General features: G+C 37.0%; 5 protein-coding genes across 7 annotated transcripts; 4 read left to right on the plus strand and 1 right to left on the minus strand.

Moving 5' to 3' along the window:
• Positions 1-195: 195 nt before the first annotated feature.
• LOC127260467 (AP2-like ethylene-responsive transcription factor At1g79700) lies at positions 196-2,944 on the minus strand. Its single transcript, XM_051288200.1, has 8 exons — positions 2,706-2,944; positions 2,501-2,583; positions 1,751-1,759; positions 1,562-1,650; positions 1,335-1,408; positions 1,187-1,237; positions 926-1,002; positions 196-767 (listed from the first exon to the last, which is right to left on the minus strand). The coding sequence occupies exons 1-8, from the start codon at positions 2,918-2,920 to the stop codon at positions 196-198; spliced, it is 1,170 nt and encodes a 389-aa protein (XP_051144157.1). The 5' UTR covers positions 2,921-2,944.
• Positions 2,945-5,166: 2,222 nt separating this feature from the next.
• LOC127261376 (uncharacterized) lies at positions 5,167-8,556 on the plus strand. Its single transcript, XM_051289707.1, has 5 exons — positions 5,167-5,284; positions 5,358-5,476; positions 6,116-6,771; positions 7,256-7,340; positions 8,046-8,556. Exons 1-5 carry the CDS (start codon positions 5,210-5,212, stop codon positions 8,086-8,088), a joined length of 978 nt encoding a protein of 325 aa, XP_051145664.1. The 5' UTR covers positions 5,167-5,209; the 3' UTR covers positions 8,089-8,556.
• Positions 8,557-9,415: 859 nt separating this feature from the next.
• LOC127261371 (cellulose synthase-like protein D3) lies at positions 9,416-14,527 on the plus strand. 2 transcript variants are annotated; one of them, XM_051289700.1, is made up of 4 exons: positions 9,416-9,665; positions 10,752-11,668; positions 11,746-12,553; positions 12,639-14,527. In XM_051289700.1, exons 2-4 carry the CDS (start codon positions 10,794-10,796, stop codon positions 14,388-14,390), a joined length of 3,435 nt encoding a protein of 1,144 aa, XP_051145657.1. In that variant the 5' UTR covers positions 9,416-9,665; positions 10,752-10,793; the 3' UTR covers positions 14,391-14,527. The 2 variants fall into 2 exon arrangements, with proteins under 2 accessions (XP_051145657.1, XP_051145658.1); XM_051289701.1 differs by lacking the exon at positions 9,416-9,665 and adding an exon at positions 10,174-10,408.
• A 119-nt stretch (positions 14,528-14,646) lies between these two features.
• On the plus strand, positions 14,647-20,576 carry LOC127261373 (uncharacterized). 2 transcript variants are annotated; one of them, XM_051289703.1, is made up of 11 exons: positions 14,647-15,003; positions 15,392-15,626; positions 15,745-15,816; positions 16,069-16,143; positions 16,224-16,318; positions 17,260-17,500; positions 18,441-18,557; positions 19,131-19,383; positions 19,792-20,000; positions 20,068-20,135; positions 20,438-20,576. In XM_051289703.1, the coding sequence occupies exons 1-11, from the start codon at positions 14,899-14,901 to the stop codon at positions 20,495-20,497; spliced, it is 1,530 nt and encodes a 509-aa protein (XP_051145660.1). In that variant the 5' UTR covers positions 14,647-14,898; the 3' UTR covers positions 20,498-20,576. The 2 variants fall into 2 exon arrangements, with proteins under 2 accessions (XP_051145660.1, XP_051145661.1); XM_051289704.1 differs by lacking the exon at positions 15,745-15,816.
• A 1,112-nt stretch (positions 20,577-21,688) lies between these two features.
• LOC127261372 (MDIS1-interacting receptor like kinase 2-like) lies at positions 21,689-24,437 on the plus strand. Its single transcript, XM_051289702.1, has 2 exons — positions 21,689-23,306; positions 23,405-24,437. Exons 1-2 carry the CDS (start codon positions 21,689-21,691, stop codon positions 23,785-23,787), a joined length of 2,001 nt encoding a protein of 666 aa, XP_051145659.1. The 3' UTR covers positions 23,788-24,437.
• Positions 24,438-24,990: the final 553 nt, after the last annotated feature.

A 24,990-nucleotide genomic window follows, 5' to 3' on the forward strand; every position in this document is an offset into this window, starting at 1 on the left:
AATAACACATTCATATATACCAAAATAACTCTAACTTCTATATAAATTACGAAAATACAATTACATATATACAAAGATAAAAATGTTAAAATTATCTTACATACTTTCACTAACCAGTAAAATATCTTTTAATATAATCAAAACCCGAAAGAGTATATTTATCTAGGACAGAAGGAGTATAATTTATCTAAATTTTCATACTGTATTATTATTGCACTCATTCCAGAAATTCTCTTCAGATTGATGATCATACAATATTGAACTGTTTATTTTGGTTTCGCCTCTGATCATGTCATCGTTTTCACGATAGAGCGTGAATGCGCCATCTTGTCGGGGCTTCTCATCATTCTCCTCATCTTTGACGCGGCAAGTTGTGGTCTTTTCAACCATTTCTTTGTACAACGAGGACCGGAGGAGAAGCCCTAACGCGGACGGGGTATTGCAAGGGCTAAGAGGGTTTTTCCTCTCGATGATTTCGTGTTTTTGAGAAATGGCGGGATTGCTTACGGCGTAGGAGTTGGATTTAGGGGAATTTATGAGACTTTTGTAGGTCGAATCGGGTAAATGCATATTCATCGTGGCGTTGTTGTTGTCGAAACTTAACCCTAATTCATATCCTTGTGGCGAGGGTTTGCGATGATGATCGTCACCGGTTGTTGGCCTTAGCCACCTAATGTAGGTGCTTAAGTCGAAGTTTGTCACAGCGTTGATCCCCCGGTATTCGATTGCTGCAATGTCGTAGGCATGGGCAGCTTCTTCTTGAGTACCTAATGTAAGAAGACACGGGTAATTTGAGCTTACAAGTGTTATTTTTTTTTTCGGTTCAATTATTTTTTATTTTTTAAATATCATATCAAATAATAAAATTAAACTTTTGTATTCAGACTAATTTTTTTTTTTTTCTTTTTTTTGCATTACTGCTCACCATAGGTTCCGAGGTAGAGATATTTGTTCCCAAATACCCGCCCGATCCTCGCCTCCCATCTTCCGTTGTGATGATGCCTTAAAAGTCCAAACAATAAAAAAATATGATCATTATTGGTTTTTTGCGTTATTTTTTTTACTACGTAATCACCGTAATATTTTATGAAAATAATATATTTTATCTCACAAAATATTATATTAAAATTCTAAAAATAAAATTAAATAAAGCTCTAAACCACGTATCAAATGAATGTAAAACTACCTTGCAACACCTCTATACTTGGAGACACCTCTTGCAAAGCCACTACTTCTACTGGAAACAAGAAATAATTGAATTAAGATAATAAACTGTTGCAAATTTTTACCGCGATAAAAGACTAAATTTTTTTTGTAGAGATGTAATTTTTTACCGTCTTAGAGAAGCCAAGTATTCTTCCTTGGTTACAGTCTGCATGATTTCGATCTCTTTATCGTAGTCAGAAATCTAGGATCAATAAACAAACATTAAATTAAGTTATTAAAATTAATTAAATTAAAAAAGCTAATTATTTAGCTCATAAAAAATTAGTTATAAGTAAATGAAAATTAAATTAAATGAAACAACGACGATGACGACGATGATGATGATAATACGTACCGGAAAGTTAGAGTAGGTTGAAGTTCCCCAGTACTTGATTGCAGCCAAATCGTATGCTCTTGCAGCAGCTTCTTCTTCATCGTATGCTCCTAATATTATTATTATCGTTATTATATAATTAATTTTTAATTACTTTGTTTGTTTGTGTTTTGTGATTGGGAATCTATTGAGTTGTTGATACGAACTCACCAAGATATACTGCTCCACGCAACCAAACAAGACACGATCCATCGCCAATTACAATTCAGTACATGAAAAATAAATTGTTAGTAGATGAACTGTGTTAATATAACATTTGTTGTGTAAATTGTTATTATGTACTCTTCCTGTTTTTTTTAAAAAAATATGCTTATATTTTTTGACGTTTTAATATGAATATTTTATTTTTTATAGTAAAAAAATAATACAAATTTTTATTTAACAAAGAAATATGAATACATTTTAAAAATACATACAAAAAAGAATAGAAGGCACATTTTTAAGAAACAAATATATTATTGTATATTCTCTATTTTATTCATATATTATTGAAATCAGCTGTAGTATTTAATATATGAATTATTATCACATATCGTAATTTTATATATTATATTTGTCTTATGTTACTATATATTTTGTATTTTCGGTTTATACATCATGTACCGTCAATTTAGATTTCGTATATTATCAACTTTGATTAATTAAAACTAATACCATAATCGTCGTCCGCGTGTGTATATATATATTCACTTTGTTCAAAATCAATCTATCTATTTTTTATTTTAATTAGTCCGAAATCAATATATTTGTTTATTTTTTCTACACAATAAAGTATCGATATAATTTAATTAGGTTACAAAACATCCATAAAAGTGAAGTTGTAGATTCAATTCTTTTATTATATATATATATAAAATACTAATATTCCAAAATATACAAAGAATGAATTAATTAGGGCACCTTGTTTCCCTTTCTTCTTCTGTGTTGGATTCCAAGTCCCTTTATCCCATAAATGAGCTTCAAATCGCCCTGTCCACCTATGCCTGTATAATTTTATATTCACCAGGTTATTCTAAAACCCGACAATATATATATATATATATACACGATACATCAATTAAGTCATAAATGTACGTATATATATATGTATGTATACTGTATGTACCTGCTAACTCCCCTAAACCTCGAACTCCTCTTGGTGGTTGTAGTAGCAGTAGGGGAAGAGGAAGGTATGGGGTCCAGCTGAAATGGCGATGGCTGTTGATCGCCATAGCCAAGAGCTAACACCGACGGGGATCGTCGCCGCCGTCTCTTCACAGATTTGGTCGCCGCCGCCGGCGAGAACGCGCGCTTGCCGGAGCACTCCACAGACAGATCCATAATCTAATTAATTAATTGATTTAGGGTTTTTTTTTTTTTTTTTTTTTTATTCTGTGCAGAGAAGACCTGAGGTTTACTTATAAGGATGAGCTAGGTTGAATTTGATGAAGTTGTCGGTTTCGGACAAGTCGATGATTACGGTGGCGAGTCTGTGATGTTGTTTTGTCCTCTTCGTTGGAGTTTCGTCCTCCAATTTACTGTTCTTCATTAATTATTGCTCATATGTATTTGGATTTTCTACAGATGTGATATCCAGCTTATGTAATTTGGATTGTTTTCTTTATGTTTTGTGAATATGTGTCTGGATCGATGTTTTCCAGGTTGCTTCCCGACTTTTAGAGTTTGTTTGGTTAAGATTTGAATTTTGAACGCTTATATATACAAACAACACACATTAATATTACACACAACACAACATATGCTGTGTATAATAAATATATGTGTTGTTTTTTAATAAGAACAAGTGTATTGTATACAAGTATAACATGTGCTAAAATCTATTGTTGTGTATTAATATGTTGTATTTGTATTATATTACCATATACAATGTGTTGTCTTTAGTAATATTGTGTACTGGTGAGACTATAACACGTGTTGTATTCGTATTATATTAACATATTCAGTGTGCTATTTGTAGTAATATTATGTGTTTGCCTAATAACACAAGACAATGTTAAATTCAGCACTGCAGCCACCGTCCAAAAATTGAGATATAATAATTGTACGATGTCATATAGTAAATAAATACTATTTGATTTTAAAAGTAAAATTAATTTTTAATATAATATAGAAATAGAACATCTGGTATTTGATTATATATTTTTTTAAATTTTTATAAATAATAAAATTGCATAACAATCAAAAGCTCGTACTACTTGAAAAACACATCATTAATTTATATATCCGTGGAACAAAAGTCCCAACAGAGTGGACTTGTGACTAACCCTGTGACTTTGAGATCATAAATTTAAAAATTTCCCTTGTTTCTTGATCTTACATACAACAGAGGACTTAGTCTAATGTAAAATATTTTTATTTATTATTATTATTATTATTTATTTTTTTGGAGTACTATAGTAGCGACCACTGTGGAACCACGCATTTTGTAATATGCTACCTCTTGATGGTTATTATTCCGCGCCCATTACAAGATTAGATTCGGGTATCTAATTGAAACAAACAAAATGTATCAACATACAGACAAAGAATTCGTTTGTAATTACAGCATTACGTGACAAATTGCAGAATCTTAATTTGTTTCTTGCATGCTGTTTCTGTTTCTGTTTCTGTTTCTTTCCTGGGTTTGTTGGTCGCCGCGGTTGTCATTATCCAGTTCATAACCGGGGCGTTGTTAATTAGGCGATTTTGTTGCTTTTTTCCTCTTGTCTCGTTGCTGTCCGAAGTATACATAGTTTTTTTTTTTTTTCACCCACATATGTATACACGCGTCCATTCAGGATTGAATTCAAAATCTAATCTTGAAAGAGGGATGTCTCATCATTTAGTTATAGGATTTTTTGACTATAATAATACTATATTAGATGATGTGAATATTTGTTTCATCTGAAAGTTTAAACTTATAAAAATACAAATCATTTATTTATTTATGTATGAGAGCCGACCAATAATATTTTTTTGTGTATTTTTACTCTTTGTCCGTTTTATCTTAGTAATCTGATGATCGGTGAACCAACAAATTACATTTTCTAGTATTCGTTTCCGATGCCGGATAATTTGGTCATTATTTGTTAATAAATACTATTATTTTGATATGGTATAGTTTTTGAGATGAAATAAAATATTTATATCGAGGAGTTTGGTCATTATGAATAATATACTCAATTTGTACAAATATAATAGTCTTGTTTATCATTTTTGTTCGTTCCAAAACAATAGTCTTATTTTCATAAATAACCATATCATGATCAAACTATCCCTATTTTTTCATTATTATTATACAATTGCCACTATTTTTTACACTAATATATTCATAAAGGCAAAAAAAGTCATTTACTCTTAATTTTTACTGACTACGAATACATTATTTACTTGGGAGTGAGGGAGTATATAATAAGCTGCATTGGATTAATCACACACATGTTTAGTGTTCGTTGGTGCTTGGGCAAATGGAATATTGGCCGAGTTCAAATTTATGGGCCAATTTATAGGCCCATATGGATATGAGACCCAGTAATAATGGGCCTCTATTAATCATGTAATATTCATTTATCGTTTCTTCTGGAAGAGTACTGAAAAGGGTTTTCCGCTTCAGCGTTTGAGAGCGCGAAAATGGGGAAAGAGGGAGATTTGTGGGACGATTCTGCTCTCATCAATGCGTTCACCAGTGCCATTTCCAAATACAAGGTAAGTTTTAGGTTATTGTTAGGCATATGCCTTCTATTTGATGTTGTTTGGACCAATTCGACTCCTTGTACAGACGATGCATGGGATTGAAGCGTCGAGCAACGGGAAAGTGGAAGATAATAAGGTAGAGGAAGAATTGCAGGCTACTGAAGTTGATACTCAAAGCAAGCAATTTGGCGGCTCCAATATTGAGTAAAATTCTCTGCTCTATGAATCTCTGAATGGTGTGGTGTGATTTAATTTCGACTATTTGCTTTTGTAGTTTGGGTTTCAGATAGTTGAAGAGGAGTTGATAATGACTAGGGTGTTGCAGCGCAGTTTTTAAGTAACTGTAGAAGAAATGGAATATTACAGTGTTCTGTAGAGAAAACCTGCCTTTGGAATTTGAAAATGAATTATTTGTTGAACATACCTTAGTAGGAATAACAAAGTCAGCCTTTACTTAGGATTTGAAAATGTGCAGAGTCGATAGTAATGTTCTGCAACCTCACCTACCATGTCAATGGAAATTGAAAGGAAAGAGCAAATAGGGATGTATATAATCCAACCAAGGGGATGATTGTTTAGGAATTCGGGAGTAATTTTATGATATTTGTTCAAGTGACTTGATGGTTTAAGTATTAGCTATATCGATCATAACAATGAATCTGTTGTTATTCTTATTTCTGTACGTTTATATCCTATGCTTTGCTTTTTATGTTTTTATTTGCCCTTGTAATTTGCAAATGCCGACATTCGAAACCAACAGAAGCATACTCATTAATTTAAAATGTAGTTTGAAAGAAACTATAGATTGCCTCATTTATACGAACTTCTCCTTAATTGATGAAGGAACATACAGAATGATGATAAAGTGTTTGACGCTCCGGAAACTACAGCTAAAATTGAAGAGACTGTCGAGCTTAACAAAATCAAGGAAAACCATCCTCGGGAATTGACTTTTTCCACAGATCATGTGGGTACTTCAAATGGTCAGACAGGACTCTCTTCCATCAGTAAATATCCTTCTGTGGGATCCTATCCTCCAGGGAACCATACCATCACTTCTGATACAAATATTCAAAATGAGGCAGCATTGAATTCCAACGATCAAGAAGAGTACAATCAGTTGTTGAACAAATATTATGAGATTGAAGATCAGAGGCAGAGGATTCTTGAGCAGCTTAACCAATATAACAATTGCTATTCTCAAAATCCTGATCAGCATCAAGAAGCTTATGTCCCTCAACCTTATAGCACTGTCGCTTGTAATTGTTCGTATGGCTGTGAAAATTGGGTTGCTCCATGCAATTCATTACCCAATACATGTCTGGGTGGCCCTTGTACTGACGAAAGTTGTCATGGTTTTTTCAAACATGATGAGAAAAGGAACTCCATCCCTGCTCCAGATCATAATTATGTACAAACTGCAATGGCTGCAGCCAAAACTGCACTATCTTCATTGAAACTGGAAACTTCAAGTATTCCTCATTCTTCTGCGAGTCAAGGTTAGATAACCATCTCGGTTTTCATTTGAAATTTTTCTGCACACATTATTGTTCTTTCCAGTCTTTATGAGGTAGGGTTTCCTGATTCTCAAAAGATTAGAGCCCCCTTGTGTCATTATTAAGTAGCATCTTTAGATAGGATAGAACGAATATTGTGTGCATAATGTTTTACAATTTAGTTAGTTCTGCATAGATTAAATAGAAAAATAAAATAAAAAATTCTAAACCCTGTTCTTGTCTTCTCAATATAGAAAAGCAGGAACCAGAGGAAGTGAAATGTTATAGAAAAAAATAGCATTGCATTTCATTGTACAAACTACAAAGAAATGGAACAATATAGTTAACAGCTGCTCGTTATTTAGATAACATGGCACATTCATGATTCATGAAGCTGATGATTAGAAAATTTAGATCATTTGCTGGTAGCAGTAATGTACATGAGTAGTTTATTGAGATTACTGTTGTAACAGTTCGATTTTTATAGGTGACTTGGCTAAATGCACTGAGCCTGCGACAGATCTTGGTGTGGTTCTGAATGCTTGGTACTCTGCAGGGTTTTACACCGGAAAGTGAGTTGCTTGGTTCTTAACATGCGCTGATTACTGTGATCATATATATCATCTTTACTAGTATCTTATCACAATATCTTATGTTTTTGTATTTTTTAGCTTACGAAAGTTAAAATACCAAGGGAATCTGTGTTCAACTATGATTAGGTTTCTTTTAACTGTTTGCTACTATTTCACAATTCATCTAGTGACCGGTATATATTTGTAACAGTACTTTGTAATCTGAATGCTGAAATAGTTTTCTTTACTAGTGTCTTTGTAGGAAACTATATGTTAATTTCTAAATTACGCTCAAATATCAATATATGAGTTGAGAATGCATTTGTCATTCAGTTTAGATACTTCATTATCTGTTTGTTTTGTATATTTTTTATGAAACTATGAATGTTTGATACTTCTATGTGAAGTGTGCAAGGTGATTTGATTAGGTTCTTGCACAATATTCCGCCACCATGCTTGTGCCATTTAATAGAGCACTTAGTTTTATTATGAGTGAAAGTAATGTTTTTGGTTAAAGACCAAGTACGAATGCCATGAGAGCTGGCCTGAATCAACTTGTTTGGCGGAGCATGTTTAAGTTTATAATCAGTCGGTTCTTCCTTATCCTAGAAAATGTATTTTCTCAGTACACTTTGTGCTTCCTCTTTTCACAAATTAGTCAGATATTATTTTCATTATTTATTGATATTCTTTTTTGCATCACAGGTATCTCTCGGAGAAATCTTTCGAAAATAAGAAACAAGGGTAAAAAGTCTTGAACATTGAACAGAAGAACCTCCACATCTCTAAGTATGGTAAGTGTTTTTCCCCGTCTTGCGGGTCAAGTTTTAAGTAACAAGAACTTGCAAGATAATTTTGGCAGTGGTTGAGTTATGGCTTATTATACTTAAGATGGAAGCAGAGCTTGGATAGAGTTAGTCTTTGAATCGTTATACAGTTTCGAAAATCAATCTGCATCAACAGATTCAGATCAGATCAATGGGGACTATAGAATGGAATGGTATGAGGGTGTAAAATCCATTTACCATGGCTCCCATATTTAAAAAAAAAAGATGTTTTATATGATTTTGTGATGCCCTTTTCAACATTATATCATGTTTTGTAATTTGTCAATTTGCAAGATGTTCTTGAAATTTTAATGGAATTGAGCATTGCAGAGGTGGCACGTGAAAAGAGAGATAGGAGCATATTGTTGATTTGCGATCCAATCTTAATCTATATATATGTGTCTGTATATTCTCCTTCCATTCCATGTTGCCATAGATCATCATTCACATGCCCTTTAATTTTTTATTTTTTTTTTAATATTTTATAATAATAATAATAATAATAATAATAATAATAGAAATAGAAATATAAATATAAATACTGCACAAAATCGAGGCTGGCAAACAACGTACGGCATATGACGTATAATTATTGAAACTATTATATTTATATTCTTCGAGGACAAAACTGTAATTTGAAAAAAGTGTTTTGGCAACGGCTACAAATGGGTCATATTCATATTTTCAAAATCAAAGATATATTACGATGCATTTAATATTAATTTTTTGTAAAATTGATTTGAATTTGATGTCTAATATTTGATGAAATATTTTTGTGAGAATAAGAATCAAATTTGAATGAAAAAAAATATATTTAGATAAACAAAATTAATTATTTAAATAAATATAATTATTTAGTACTATTTAAATTCCAACTCAAAATCTAAATCCCCAAACAATTATCATTATTTTTTACACTAATATACTCAGAAGAACAAAAAAATTATTTATCTTTATTTTTTACCAACTACTAATATAATATAAATATTTCTTAAATTTTGTACGAAACTAAAGATTATACTTTTGGACCGCAACAAATACTAACCAACAAAGAAATTTTTTTGAAAACACTAACCATAATAAAAACAAAAATAAGACCGCAATAAATACAGGTGTACTAATTACTTATATGGACCCGCAGACACTGTATCCGACCCCTCGAAAAGCTCCGCCTATATTCCCGTTAATAGCGAAATACCAAATTTGCCCCTCCCCTGCCACAATCCACGCCGTTTCTTCCTATCGCCTGTAATTATTATTACATCCCCTCCCACACGCAGAAAGGAAAGAGAATCATCGAAAGAGCAAAAAGATAAGGAAAAATTTCCATTTCTTTCTCAGAACTTGAATTCTCGGAGAATCCAGCGGCTGCAGGCCACACAGATCCCGCCATTGTTCTGTTCTGTTCTGTTCTGTACTCAAGAGTTTGAAGGGAGAACGAGGAAAGCCCCACCAGGAATTCTCCGAATCGTTGTCCAAATCAAATCCGAACCAAAAGGTCTGTCTGTAGTTAAAGTGGTCAGATCTCTACTTTCTATTGTTTATTTTACCCCATTTTTACCATTTCGTCGCGTTGATCTGCTGTGATTTGGAGTTGGTTTGCTAGTTGCTACTGCCGTCTAGAAATGCGATTTTTAGTTGATAGATCGAAGATTTCTTCTCGATTTTCAGTGAAATGGTAAATTGAAATTTTGGTTTTACAGACAGTTGATTGGTGAGGTTTTTGTTTACGTTTTTTCAACGTTACCAAGTCTTTGGTTAGGTTTATTCAGTAGTTATGACTTCTTGCAGAAATCAGACACACCATGAGAGACATTACCGAAGCATTAGGAATTATCAGTTGATTTAGATACAATTTCACGACGCGGTCAGCATAGCACAATTGTTTACAGTTGTAATAATATTTATATATATATATTTGCAAACCCAAGTATGAATACGTGTGGGTTATCTCACCATTAAAGTATTTGTATTTTGAAAGTTTCTTACACGTCTTGGGAAGGCCGTTCCATTATCTCATTGTCTTATTATTGCAGCCGTATTCTGTATATCTAAATTCCTAATTATATTTCTTCTCAAGTATTGGGAAACTGATTAAGTTTTGGTAGAATGAGACCACACACATCCATCATCTTCTGTTTCTTTTGAATGTTTTCAAAGAACAGCTGGTTTTGTCCTGAAGGAAGATCTCTCGATCTGCACATCTTCCATGTTTTCTTGGTTTCTTGATGTTCTTGCAAGGTTTCATCTCAATTTTTACATGATGAATTTAGATTTGCAGCTGTCTTTGTGGTTTTAGCTAATGATTTGAATTTGTCATAAAAAGTAGCCCTGTTTTGCTTTTCTTTGAAAATAAGATAAAGATATTATTGACTTTGTTTCATCTCAAAAGATGCACTCATTGCTTTGATTCGACTGTAGTTTGATATGAAAAGTATAAAAAAAAAAAAAAACTATGCCATTTTGTGTTTGAATTTAAATTTGTTGTCTTAGCTAATAGATCTGTTGTTTAAATTGTGTTGAGAGATTTATGGTTATAATTTGATGATCAATAATTTTAACAAATTGCATTTCTCTTCTGTAGGTTCCTGTAAGAACTGTGTTGTTTTTTTGTTAAGGAGCTCGAATGGCGGGAAGATCGTATCGATCCGATTCTCAGCCCGGAAGGGGCGGAGTCCCGCCGACGGTGACATTTACTCGGAGAACGTCGTCAGGTCGATACGTTAATCTGTCGAGGGAGAGTCTCGACAGTGAGATGAGCGGCGTCGAGTTCCAAGAATACACTGTGCATATCCCGCCGACGCCTGACAATCAGCCGATGGAGATGATGGATCCTCCGATTTCGCAGAGGGTCGAGGAGCAATACGTCTCGAGTTCGCTTTTCACCGGCGGATACAACAGCGTTACGCGCGCCCATTTGATGGATAAGGTGATCGAATCCGAGGCAAACCATCCCCAGATGGCCGGCGCAAAAGGGTCGTCGTGCGCCGTTCCCGGATGCGACGGAAAAGTCATGAGCGACGGGAGGGGCGAAGATATTCTCCCGTGCGAGTGCGATTTCAAGATTTGCCGGGATTGCTTTGTCGATTCCGTCAAGACCGGCGACGGTATTTGTCCCGGTTGTAAAGAGCCGTATAAAAACACCGACTTGCCTTCGAATTCCGCCGAGCCCGGTCAGCCGTTGCCCCTCCCGCTTAATTCCGGGATGTCGAAGATGGAGAGGAGATTGTCGCTTATGAAATCGATGAACCGGTCCGCTATAGTTCGGAGCCAGTCGGGTTTGATGAGGAGCCAAACCGGCGTCGATTTCGATCATAACCGGTGGTTGTTCGAGACTAAGGGGACATATGGATACGGTAACGCGATATGGCCAAAAGACGGCGGAGGCTTAGCAGAGGAAAATAATGAAGAGTCGAGTGAGCCGCAAGAACTCGTCAGCAAGCCATGGCGACCGCTTACTCGTAAATTGAAGATACCCGCCGCAGTACTTAGCCCGTACAGGTACGTGTGATTGTTCGATTACATAGTACATTCGCTTTTACGTGTTCGATTCTATACGTCGATATGTCGTTTTTCAGGCTCTTGATTTTGGTTCGTATGGCGGTCCTCGGGCTATTTTTGGAGTGGAGAATCAGCCATCCGAACGAGGATGCTCGATGGTTGTGGCTAATGTCGGTTATCTGTGAGATATGGTTTGCGTTCTCGTGGTTACTCGATCAGCTTCCGAAGCTGTGTCCTGTGAACCGAGCTACCGATCTTAATGTTTTGAAAGAAAAGTTCGAAACGCCGACTCCCAACAATCCGACGGGGAAATCGGATCTTCCGGGGGTGGATATTTTCGTTTCGACGGCTGATCCCGACAAAGAACCTCCGCTCGTCACTGCAAACACTATTCTGTCGATTCTTGCTTCGGATTATCCTGTCGAAAAGCTTTCCTGCTACGTGTCTGATGATGGCGGTGCGCTTCTCACGTTCGAGGCCATGGCGGAAGCTGCAAGTTTCGCGAACATGTGGGTTCCGTTCTGTCGTAAGCATGATATCGAACCGAGAAATCCCGAGTCTTATTTCAGCTTGAAGAAGGATCCGTATAAGAATAAAGTGCGACCCGACTTTGTCAAAGATCGGAGACGGGTTAAGCGGGAGTATGACGAATTCAAGGTCCGGATCAACGGCCTTCCTGATTCGATTCGTCGTCGCTCTGATGCGTATAATGCTCGCGAAGAAATCAAGGCCTTGAAGCTTCGGAGGCAAACCGCCGAGGATGAACCGTTGGAAGCGTTGAAGGTCTCGAAATCGACTTGGATGGCAGACGGTACCCACTGGCCCGGGACGTGGACGGTTTCTGCTCCCGAACACTCGAAAGGAGACCATGCTGGAATCATTCAGGTACGTTTCGCTGGTTCGATCGATAGTTATACGAAACGATTCGATTTTGTGGTGTTAAGTTTTCTTCTGTTGTTTTTTCGAACAGGTTATGTTGAAACCTCCGAGCGACGAGACTTTACATGGCTTGGCTGACAACGGCCCACTCGATTTCTCCGAAGTCGACATTCGGCTACCCTTGCTCGTCTACGTTTCCCGCGAGAAACGGCCCGGTTACGATCACAACAAAAAGGCGGGTGCGATGAATGCTTTGGTTAGAGCCTCGGCGATCATGTCGAACGGCCCGTTCATCCTCAATCTCGACTGCGATCACTATATCTACAACTCGCAGGCGATCCGGGAAGGCATGTGTTTCATGATGGACCGGGGAGGAGATCGGATCTGTTACGTGCAATTCCCCCAAAGATTCGAGGGCATCGATCCGTCCGATCGGTATGCTAACCACAACACGGTTTTCTTCGACGTGAACATGCGCGCTCTAGATGGTCTTCAAGGTCCCGTTTACGTCGGGACCGGGTGCCTCTTCCGTAGGACTGCGCTTTACGGTTTCGATCCGCCCCGATCGAAGGAGCACTCGGGTTGCTGCAGCTGCTGTTTTGCTCGTCGAAAGAAGAACCTGTCCGACAATTCGGCGCCGGAGGAACACCGAGCGCTACGAATGGGAGATTCGGAGGACGACGAAATGAACCCGTCACTCTTCTCGAAAAGATTCGGCAACTCGAGCTTCCTGATCGACTCGATTCCGGTGGCGGAGTTCCAAGGCCGACCCCTCGCCGATCACCCTGCCGTGAAGAACGGTCGCCCCCCTGGTGCTCTGACTATCCCTAGAGAACTCCTCGACGCGTCGACCGTTGCGGAAGCCATCAGCGTCATATCGTGCTGGTACGAAGACAAAACGGAGTGGGGAAATCGCGTCGGATGGATTTATGGGTCTGTGACCGAAGATGTCGTCACCGGATACCGAATGCACAACCGCGGCTGGAAATCTGTGTACTGTGTAACGAAGCGGGATGCGTTCCGTGGCACAGCTCCGATCAATTTGACGGACCGTCTCCATCAAGTTCTTCGATGGGCTACCGGTTCGGTCGAGATTTTCTTCTCCCGGAACAATGCGTTGCTGGCTAGCCCGCGAATGAAGTTCCTGCAGCGAGTGGCGTACCTCAACGTCGGGATCTACCCGTTCACGTCTGTGTTCTTGATCGTGTACTGCTTCCTCCCGGCGCTGTCGCTGTTCTCGGGACAGTTTATCGTGCAGTCGTTGAATGTCACGTTCCTCACGTACCTTTTGACAATCACGCTGACGCTCTGCATGCTGGCGATACTTGAGATAAAGTGGTCGGGGATCAACCTCGAGGAGTGGTGGCGAAACGAGCAGTTTTGGCTGATCGGCGGGACGAGCGCGCACATCGCCGCTGTTTTGCAGGGGCTGTTGAAGGTGGTCGCCGGGATCGAAATCTCGTTCACTCTAACGTCAAAATCTGGGGGTGACGAGAACGACGACGACTTCGCGGATCTCTACATTTTGAAATGGTCGTCGTTGATGATCCCGCCGATTACGATCATGATTACGAACTTGATCGCGATAGCTGTCGGGTTCAGCCGGACGATATACAGCGCGATACCGCAGTGGAGCCGGCTGATCGGCGGGGTGTTCTTCAGCTTCTGGGTGTTGGCACATCTCTACCCGTTTGCTAAGGGGCTGATGGGGCGGCGGGGGAGGACGCCGACGATAGTGTTCGTCTGGTCTGGGCTGATCGCCATCACCATTTCGCTTCTGTGGGTGGCGATATCGCCGCCGGAGGGGAACACACAGATCGGAGGGTCGTTCCAGTTTCCATGAGAGTCTTGGATGAGCTGATGATCTCTGGTTGTGATTTTTACTTGGATCTTCAAAATTGATTCGATGATCTCATCTTTTGATGAATTGTTTCTTTTGTTGTTCGTTAATGGAGAGGACGACATGGCCGTTTGTAGTTAGTTTGGTAGTATTCATTCGTTTTTTTGGTTTTGTGAAATTGTTGTTGATTATTTAAAGTAAACTTATTACTATTATTTGAAAATATATAAATAGCTTGTAATATTCATTATATATACAAGTTCAAGTTCATGTTTCAATTCTAAACTATTGCGTATCCGCCATTGTCGCTGGAGAGGAGGTCGGTGAATTCTTCTTCTGCCGCCGCCGCCGCCGCCGCCGCCGCTGCCTATCCGCAGATCGGCAAATTCTTCTGATGTCGTCTCTGGAAGAAGAGCTTTTTCTTCCCTCGAATTTTTGTTTGTCAATTTGATAAATAATTGATTCTTAGATTCGGAAACTCGGGTTTTTCAAGGCGCAAATTGACGTTGCAATGGCGGATGCTCGGTGGTGGAGCGTTACGTACACGAAGCACGTTAAGCAGAAGCGTAAAGTCTATCAAGACGGTCTTCTGGAGCTTCAAGTTTCTCGGCACAAGGTTTTCGCATTTTGCTTTCTGCTACATATACTGCTAATGTGAACTTTTCAACCTAGATGCACAGGATTTTGATTTCTTTGTATTATTGATTTATTGTTCTGATATAACTCAACAGCTAACGGAAAGAGATTTGAACTTTTATTGCTGATGTTTTGGTTGGTTGTGTTTTGCTCTGTGGCCCTTGTCTATCGCTGCAAATAAGCATACCGAGATATTTGTGCTGGAAATAATCATTTGAAAATAAATCGTTGTTTGTCTTCTCGAACTATTTTGCTTCTTACAATTATTGCAGAAATCTTTAGATGGTCGCTGACTTATTTTTATTATCAAGTGAGTTGAAGTATTGTGATTTCTGCTGATTTTATACACTTCATCCCCCTTATGACAGGTCGCTTTGTATGACGAAGGGGACAAGCTCTTGGAGAGTAAGTTTGTGAAGAAAGATGATGTAATCGAATCTGGTGAAACACTTGCATTTGAGTCTTATCTTGTTGACATTGGTGAACTGTGCGGAAGCTGTAAACCTACATCTACAGTGGCATGTCAAGGAAAAGACAGCACATTTATTGATATACCTAGGTCAGCCCATAGTTATGACTGCAGGAGCAACTCAACTTCTGTAGGTATTGCCTCATCGAATACTTTCTTGTCATTTTTACCTAGCGTTGATTTTCTATATAATTAATTGAAATAGTGAAATAGATTTCTTCTACGTATATTTCTTTTCTTCCTATTGAAAAGGAAGGAAACCTGCATTTCGGATGGTTAAAGGACGGAAGATTAACTTAAGCCCATCAGAGTATGTGATCAGAGGTTTGTGAAATTCAGCTGCTTGATTTATTTTTACAACATTGAACTTTGTTCTTTTCTGACATATATACCTGTACTGTAGGCAAAGTGAAACTGTAGTCTTTTATATTTTTTGGGTGTGGTGGGGATGTAGTGGTCTACATAGAATTTAAGGTCTCAAATGCTTTTGATAAATAGACAAGTACTCTTCTTACAGTTCATAATACTAGCAGTCCTTTTGCAATCTAATAGTTGCTTTACACACAATCTGTTCAGAAGTCAGGGACCGCGAAATGATCAAGCATGCAGCTTTATCTAGCTCTCCGGATGTGATCACGAGTAGTACAACAGGTTGGTTGTTAACTTGGAATTTGTCTTCCATTTCATTTAATGGATATTTAACTATATATATGCGCATATACATTAACAAGAATGGCAGGTCTTATACACAACACAAATATCACAAAAGGCCAAGAAGTTTCATGATGGATTTTTACAACTTGTAGTTAGAGGACTAGGGAGGCAGGTATCGGCAACTGCAACTAATCTTTATTTTTCTGCATGTGTACAATCATTAAATATCATATGTGAAAGCTAATTACAGAAAATTTGATCATGTAATATCTTGAATATGTAACTTTACTTATGATCTGTTGCCTTTGGTGATAAGACTTCGTGTTAATCTTAAAGTCGCATCAGTTATTTACAAAGCTGTTTAGCTCCTGCAGTATACTTTCTTTTGTGTTACAAAACTGTGGTTTGGATATGAATTTCTAAAAGGACTCACCTTTTAGAAAATAAATGTTTTCCTTACCAATCTTTAGTACCTGCAAGGTAAAGGGGTTTCTAGGACTGGAGGTAATGGTGGGTGATGTCAGTTGAAGGTAGAGAACGTTACAGTAGATTTAAAAACATGTGGGGATGAATATAACTGTGATAATTATTAGGTGCAGCTAATTGCAGAGGATTGTTACATTGTGTCTGGGGAAGCTTATAATATTACACAGTGAAAAGCATCATTATTCACTGATTACATGCCAAAGAGGCAGAATGTTACTGAAAGGAGGATCAGTTTCTTGCAATGCATTTTAATTTGATTTCTATTCCAAGCAAATTGTTAATATTTGTTCCCTCATTTTAATTTGCTATTAGTTCCTAAAATATAATTAGTAGACTACATGTTGAACTTTAATTTGCTATCCAAAAAAAAAAGATGTGTTTGATCAGATTGACCGCTAATATAGTTTTTTATAGTTGAATATTGCTTTCTTCCTTGATCTATTGTAACAGCAGAAAAAGTATAAACTGCTCCATTATTCTTGAACAGCTACACCAGATCATTAAGCAGTAATTAAATGCACAAAGGAACCATTTAGGTCATTAGTTAATACCATAACAAATGCATATGATTGTCTTTTGTCTCATGCCCTTTAAACTGAAACTTCTGTCTTCTTGACCTATTTGCAGGTTATGTTGTATGATATAACCAGGAGAACCTTGGAGAGCAGATTTTTGAAAAAACATGAAATTGTTTGCTCTGGTGAGTCGCTGGCATTTGAGGGCCATTTAGTTGAAATTGGAGAACAGAACGGAGTAGAGAAGGCTGCAACAGATATAGGAATTCAGGAAAAGGACTGCAAAATTGTTGGACAAAGTGATATATTTAATGACCAGGCCAAACTTCCAACCAACAAGAGATTTTTGGCTGGTATGTTCTTGGTTCCCTATTAGTGGATACTCTTATCTTTCATTGGTATCAATCAGATTCTTTATTTTCAACTGGGCCATAGTTCTTGCAAGCCTCTCATTCTGGTTTACCTCTATATAGTGATGCTCATCCATCATGGTTCTTTATGGTGCCCTTTTTTTCTTGTTATCTCAGTTGTGCAGTATTCCACTGAGTTTGGTGTTCAATCTTCAAGAAATAGCCACCAATGCTAGCTTTATATGTTAAATAAAGAACTTGTGTTTTTCCATCTGTTATAAATTTTCTATTCCAGAGGAGGAACACCCATCTTATTGCTCGAACGCTTCTCTTTTGCCCAATAATTCTGCAGTCTATTGAATTTATTCTCCTGTCTCTCTGTCAAGCAACACTCTGACCTTTGTATAGGTGAGTTTGATTTTGCATCCCCGCAAGTTGAATTCTTTTGGTTCTTACAGAAATCACTTGATATATAATTGTGCTGATGGGATGAAGTAATTTGGTAGTTGTTGGATACATAGCTTGAATCTAGAGACAAGCATGTAAAGTAAGTAAACAAAAAAAAAAAATGAAAAGAAATGCAAAATGGGAGGGATGATAGTGTGAACAAGTTCATATTCTACCAACAATTCAAAAACAGTAAAGTAGTCTTAGTAGTTATAGCTCTTGTAACTTCTGAGATCTTTACCCCACACATCACATTTAGCACTTATCAACCTACCTTCTCATGCAATTGATATAGCGTGAATGAGTTCATATTTTGTTTTCATCAATATTGTCTGCATACTTGTGTTATTTGGTTAATGATTGATTTTTCTTTGCATGAGGACCTGTAGTGTCTCCCCCTATTATTACTTGTTACATGGAAATTTACTGTCTTAGCTATTTAGTCACCTAATTATCACTTATTTCTTTTATTTCACATGTTGGCTTGGATGTCAAGGTAAAACTCCAGGACAGACCTCTCCAGGGAGACGTACTAAAATTAAAAATTCTAGCTCCGAGGTTGAAAAAGTGAAATTAAGCTGGGGAACAGTTGCAAATGAGCCAGTCCGTGCTGGTAAGAGCTCTCTTGGTTTGAGAACATTACTGTACTTATAACAAAAAATGCCATTTTTCTAACCCTGAAGAGAGGTTGATGCTGTTTATTTCTCATCTACCTTGGTTTCCTGGATGGAACTTAAAGTCTAAGCTCACTCTAGTCCTTTGCAAGCTAAGATCCAGTTCGATTATTCTTATCTGTTTTGAAATGGATTGAGTATTCATTCTTATCACTTCTTAATGTCAAAATAGTTCAGGAAAGTGCGTTCGCACAATCTTCTCTGGCTAAATTGGCTGGAAAGTTTTTAGCTCATAAAAATTAACTGTTCTGGCCCCATTATAGTCTTGTTCATAAAGCAGATGCATGCTCCATCCTTCTTATATTCCTCAGCATGTTCTCTAGATGGACTTGAAAAAACCAAAAGTTTTAAAGATTGGTACATCAAATCTACTTATGAAATATGTTCATTGCAAAGATTTCAGTATTTATTTTGCTTGGATAATTTTGGCAGCTTTCTTTATGTGTTTTTGTTTTTTTTTTTTCCTACTGTCCTATTCTCAGTAAGCAAAACAAAACATTATTCTATGACAGTTCATGACATCTTGACCGTTCTCAGAAAGCCGGATGCCACTATGAATAAGACATGTGAGGAAAAGCAACATGAGTCACTTTCAAAAGAATGCAATGGAAATGAAGATGAACTGAAAAACAATAAGTCAAATCAAGATTGCATAATGAAGGTTATAAAAACTGAGAATGTCAACGACCTCCCCAGTACTGAGAAGTGCACAGTTTATGGAAGTAGAAGAGAATACCAAGCTAGTTCCTCAATTGTCGATCATAGGTATGTATTTTAGGAAAATCAATTTGTCTTTGCGTCAATGACACAAATGATTGAAAGGTGCTCTTTTATTATAGATGCTCTACAGTATTTTTCACCTATAGGGATTTATTACAGAATATCTCGTTTTCTGGTCCATCATAGAGTTTCTGAACTTAACTGGAAACTGTCAATGGAGCCTCAGCTTCCTCAACTCAATAAGGTTGTTCTGTTTCTTGTAGCCTATGTAGGATTGCGTTACAGTAAGTTGTAAGCAAGAACTATTTTGTTCTGCTGGTACAAACTTTTTGTTTTTGTTTTTAAACTATGACTCCTGTGCGTCTAGAGTAAAAGATTATATAGAACTGACAGGCACATTTTTGGAAATGCATTCATTGATGGGGACATAACTAAACTTGTTTTCCGTTGCAGTTCAGAAACAACCAACAATATGCCTCCCATCCTTAGTGTAAAGTGCACTGACAATAAAAAGCTGGTGTCAACTTCATATCTGGAACCCAACTCACCAGTCAATGCTGTGTTGGATTCTCAGAACCACAAGCCAATTGAGCCAGCGGATCTCCTCAAATCAAATGAAGCTGTGGAACCTGAAAATCTCCCTGAAATATTTTCTTGTGAAGGTTACTTCTGCAAATACACACTGCTGTCTATTTTTTTATGATGCTGAAATATGTTGTTCCCTTTCAGAGATTCTGATGGAAACAAAGGCAAAGGCTAAAGCAGCAGTTGCTTTGAACGCCAGTAAAATTCCTAAGGTGAAATATGGAAATACTATTGCCTTTTGATTTAAGCATTCACCTTTTGTTCCCTAGATTCTCACATGCTAGTTTGCTTTTGACATCAATATGAGCATCTTTAGCTTAAACTGCATGCTCTTATATGCCTTTTGTGTATAGAGTAGAGGAAACATTTTCGATCACCGAAAAAGTCGTGTTAGAAATTAGAATGGGTAACAAAGTAGGTTGATTATGGCAATATTTGTGGAAAAGCATAAAGAACATGTGGCCTCAAACTATTATGCTACTCATTAGTCATGATCTGTCTGATGTTCAAGCAGGATCATCATGAATCTGCAAAGAATTTGGATGAGTTCCCAAGTTTTGATCTTGGATTTTGAAAAGATTCAGTACTTGCACAAATGCACCTTAGTAGGAATCATCGAGTTGGCTTAATGAAATCCTGCTGTCGAAGAGGAAACTCAACTAAAGTAGAAGACTCTTCTCATTGGTACACATTAATGCTAAGATCTTTGTTTTATCTGGATTTTACAAAATATATGCCTGTTCAGTAAAAGAAGACAGTGGCCATAGAGTCCATTTTCTCCCTGAACTTTAGTAGATTCTCCATTGTTGATTCCACAAACTAACCACAATACATATAGGCATAGCTGCATGTAAACTTTGCACAAACAATTGATGCCTTATATTTTCCAAAGATATGGATATTTGACCCATGATGAAAGTGATTGGCACTCAATAAATGACTAATAGATAGATGTGTTATAAAGTGAAACTCTCGATAATTGTTTACAAGCTAAGTCATTGAATTCCATCAAAATTTGAAAGCTAATAAGGGCTCCTTCATTACTTTCCTGTTGCACAAATTTGGTCCTTAAAAATATGTCCTTTATTATTTTGTCTTTAAGTAGATTGTCTTTGAAACTTATGTGGGTGGTACTCACATGTGCTTAAAGACAGTAACATGTGAAGTCCACAATCCATGTGTAAATATGGTCATTTGAAATGATTGCATGCTAACCTAAACTTGCTTCCCAGAGTAAGAAAACAAAACCCCAATTTATAGTAGGGAAATGGAAACAATTTGAGATTCCAAATATGATTTACATTATTGGTTGAGAAAGAATGATATTGTAGTTCAATTGTCATATCGCTCAACTCCCCACATAAAAATGATTCTAGTGACAGGAAATTGACCCAGCCAGCACCTTAGATTAGCTTGTATATTGGGCAATCTACTTTCTATGGCGAGTCTGCGTTGACTTGAAGACTTCCAAGTCACTTTACCTGTGTTGTTTAATGCACATCACACACTCACATAAAAATAGCTTGACTTGACTCCCTATGAGGGTGGCTGAGTTGGTGTGGCGGGTTCAAACATTCCGGCGTCCTTTTGATCTAGCTTGTTACATAGGGTTTGTCTAGTGTGTCTTACTCGGTTGGCATGGTTTGTAGGTTATTGTGTTCGACATGGAGTAACCACGGGTGAGAACATTATTAAAAACAATAAAAATAAAATGGCTTGACTTGGAAAATCAACGCCCCATTCCTTTAATACTAGTCATTGAGAAATGAGAATTCTTAGATCATTCCACTCTTTTGTTGTTTGTAGTCTGCAGATGGATTCCTCCTCTGTGAATCTCTCCTTAGCTATCATTGCTAGCATACTTGTAGTAATTGCATCAGAAAATACTCCTCTATCAGATTATCCAGAAGAATTGAATGCCTTGGTTTCAAGTGGTTTGTGGGATGAAGATACTCATGACTACTCAGATAATCATTGCCAGTGGAATGGAATCACTTGTAATGGTGCTGGACGTGTTGTCGAGATTCATTTACAAGATTGTCATCCTACTCCTATTTGGAGGCCTATGGTAAACCTTACTGCTTTCCCAGAAATTTCTAGAGTTCGTCTTAGCAACTGCACAATCATTACAAATCTCCAATCTTGGATAGGTAACTTATCACAATTAACTTACCTAAATTTGTCGATAAATTTTATTTATGGTCAGTTGCCTCGTTTGCTATTTCTCACAAAATTAGAGACGTTTGACGTTTCTTATAACTATATAAGTGGTTCCATTCCATCCCAAATAGAGGCTCTATCGAATCTATCTTATCTGGATTTGTCACATAATTCTTTCACAGGCCTATTGCCTCTTACAGTGGCGAATCTCTCTAACTTAGGTGTATTCGACATTTCTTTTAATAGCATAACTGGTTCTTTTCCATCTCAAATATTGGCTCTACCAAAATTATCTTACCTCAATCTTGCTTCTAATCTTTTAAGTGGTGATATGCCTTTTCTTTCCTCACCAAATCTCTCAAAGTTGGAGGTATTTGACATTTCATATAACAACTTCTCTGGTGTCGTTCCACGTAAACTCTGGAAAAAGTTTTCGGATAGTTCATTCATTGGCAATCCCAGATTTCATTTCCCAGCCCCGCGCGAACGATTTCATCTTATCAAAATTATCCTTCTAGCTGTTTCAGCACTAATCTTCATCTGCACAGTCTGTCTGGGATACTACCTGTGTATGAACTGGATTAGGAAAAAGGTGAAAATGAGTTGTGTTGTAGATGATGATGCTAAGCATGGAGATATATTCAAGATATGGAATTTTGATGGAAATATTGCTTATGAAGACATCATCGAAGCAACTGAAGACTTCGATGATAGCTACTGCATCGGCATTGGAGGCTACGGCAGTGTCTATGAGGCAAAACTGCCGAGTGGGAGAGTTGTTGCAGTTAAAAAGCTTCATAGATTCGAAGTTGAGAATGAAACTTGTAGCAAGAGCTTTCTGAATGAGGCTGAGATCTTGTCTGCAATTCGGCATCGAAGTATTGTGAAACTTTTCGGCTTTTGTCTGCACAAGCGCTCCATGTTTCTTATCTACGATTACATGGAAAGTGGCAGCCTGTTTTGTGTCTTGAACGATGCAATCGAAGCCGTTGATTTGAATTGGGCGAGGCGTGTAGATGTGGTGAAGGCCGTTGCGAATGCGTTGTGCTACATGCATTACGGTTGCGATCCACCAATCTTGCACAGAGACATTTCCAGCAACAACATACTTTTGAACTCGAAGATGGAAGCTTGCGTATCTGATTTCGGCACAGCTAGATTTTTGGATCCCAATTCATCGAATCAGACTCTCACCGTGGGGACCTATGGTTACATTGCACCAGGTTTGGTATCATCAAATAATTCTTTAAAATTTCTTTTGATTTTTCCCTAAAAACTCTGTCGCATTCCGACTAACAATTTCGTAATATATGTTATTCAGAATTGGCGTACATGATGGCAGTCACGGAAAAGTGTGATGTGTACAGCTTCGGAGTGGTGGCATTGGAAACCATGTTCGGATGCCATCCCGGGGACTTTATTACCTCCACGATGTCGATATCCGGACAATGTGGTCTTGAGAAGGTAATGGTCCAAGACTTGCTGGATAAGAGGCTCCCGGCGTTGTCTCTAGACAACGATCTACGGATGGCTAAGGAAGTTGCGCGGATGGTGAAGATAGCGTTGGCATGTGTTAGTTTCGACCCGAGTTCCCGGCCGACGATGAAGCAAGTGTGTGAAGGGCTTGGTGGTGGTGCACCACCCCTGCCTAGGCCTATACATGGCATCTCAATTCTGCACCTCATGCCTTCAAACAACAACTAATGTGATGAGGTAAATACAACGATAGATTTATTATTATTTGTTAAAATATGGATAATAATATAAATTTAAAAAATGATATAATCTTAGCAAAAGAAGTGAGAATATACCCACTTTTTATTTATACTAAAATGTCTCAATTCTTCCTCAGATTTTTTATCAAAGCATTGTGCCCATCATGATTTTTGAATAAATTCTTAGATTTTGATAAGAGTCGATGCATACATGCAAAAATCTACCTACTTACAATAATGGGTGAATTTATTTATGCCAGATTTTTGTAGAAATTATTTCATGAATTAATACACAAAAATGCACCATACTCACTTGCAAAGTAATATATACACATATATTCGAAAAGAATATCCTATTCTGTTAATTATTTATTGCATCCCTTAGTTGTTGGAGGGCCAAACCGACTTACCAATTAATTATATTCTTCCCATTATCATTTAAATATTCTTCACATTCCAAAATACAAATCCGTACTGTGCATTTTTTATTTTTTATTTTTTCCTTTTTAATTCAATAAAATAGTAACAATAATGTTCTTAGAAAATTAAAACTTACTCTCTTCTACACATATAATCCATATAAAAGAAGTTATCAATTATGATCTTACTATATATATATATTAATTAAAATTTTGATTAAAACAATTCCATCACGTCTGTGGAAATAATGACAGAAAAAGTGGAAAAGGGGAAAGTATAATATTGTGAATGGAGCAATTTGATAAAATAGGACAATGAAGAGGACGTGGATGTCACCCCTCCACTGTATACATATGTGACAAATTATTAATAAATCATAGTATTTTATTTTATTTTATTTTATTATCTAAATAGAATTTGATGGTGCATTCTTTCATCATCACATCTCTTGTCTCTTCTCTTCACTTGCTACAAAAAGGAGTCACTTTATTTCGATCCAATCAGATTTGTTGAATACAGAACTATTGTTGTATTTTTTAAAAAAATATATATATATTTTTGTAAGATTACTTTTTGCCTTGATTTTAATTAATTGATAATAAAAATGTATTGTAATATAATTAAACTCTGAAAATTGTGATAATTCAGAATAATGTATTGGAGTTGGAACCCAGAAAAGAAGTTTAGTTGGAGTAACAAATTGGAACTGATAATGCGTATAGTATTTTGATATTATTCCATGGAATAATTCCGTGTAATATAATTAAATTAC

Source organism: Andrographis paniculata, unplaced genomic scaffold, assembly GCF_009805555.1.
Source record: "Andrographis paniculata isolate CXL003 unplaced genomic scaffold, ASM980555v1 Contig62END, whole genome shotgun sequence".
NCBI classification, from domain to species: Eukaryota; Viridiplantae; Streptophyta; class Magnoliopsida; order Lamiales; family Acanthaceae; genus Andrographis; species Andrographis paniculata.

Bases quoted from the DNA above. Each gene is read 5' to 3' on its own strand.
- LOC127260467 (XM_051288200.1), bottom strand. From the start codon at position 2,920: ATGGATCTGTCTGTGGAGTGCTCCGGCAAGCGCGCGTTCTCGCCGGCG. The intron at 1,409-1,561 runs GTACGTATTATC...TATTGATCCTAG, and splicing joins CAACCTACTCTAACTTTCCG to ATTTCTGACTACGATAAAGA. The intron at 768-925 runs GTGAGCAGTAAT...TTCTTACATTAG, and splicing joins TCTCTACCTCGGAACCTATG to GTACTCAAGAAGAAGCTGCC.
- LOC127261376 (XM_051289707.1), top strand. From the start codon at position 5,210: ATGGGGAAAGAGGGAGATTTGTGGGACGATTCTGCTCTCATCAATGCG. The intron at 5,477-6,115 runs GTAAAATTCTCT...TAATTGATGAAG, and splicing joins TTTGGCGGCTCCAATATTGA to GAACATACAGAATGATGATA. The intron at 6,772-7,255 runs GTTAGATAACCA...CGATTTTTATAG, and splicing joins TCATTCTTCTGCGAGTCAAG to GTGACTTGGCTAAATGCACT.
- LOC127261371 (XM_051289700.1), top strand. From the start codon at position 10,794: ATGGCGGGAAGATCGTATCGATCCGATTCTCAGCCCGGAAGGGGCGGA. The intron at 11,669-11,745 runs GTACGTGTGATT...GTCGTTTTTCAG, and splicing joins GCAGTACTTAGCCCGTACAG to GCTCTTGATTTTGGTTCGTA. The intron at 12,554-12,638 runs GTACGTTTCGCT...TTTTTCGAACAG, and splicing joins ACCATGCTGGAATCATTCAG to GTTATGTTGAAACCTCCGAG.
- LOC127261373 (XM_051289703.1), top strand. From the start codon at position 14,899: ATGGCGGATGCTCGGTGGTGGAGCGTTACGTACACGAAGCACGTTAAG. The intron at 16,144-16,223 runs GTTGGTTGTTAA...TACATTAACAAG, and splicing joins GATCACGAGTAGTACAACAG to AATGGCAGGTCTTATACACA. The intron at 20,001-20,067 runs GTTACTTCTGCA...GTTCCCTTTCAG, and splicing joins TGAAATATTTTCTTGTGAAG to AGATTCTGATGGAAACAAAG.
- LOC127261372 (XM_051289702.1), top strand. From the start codon at position 21,689: ATGAGAATTCTTAGATCATTCCACTCTTTTGTTGTTTGTAGTCTGCAG. The intron at 23,307-23,404 runs GTTTGGTATCAT...TATGTTATTCAG, and splicing joins CTATGGTTACATTGCACCAG to AATTGGCGTACATGATGGCA.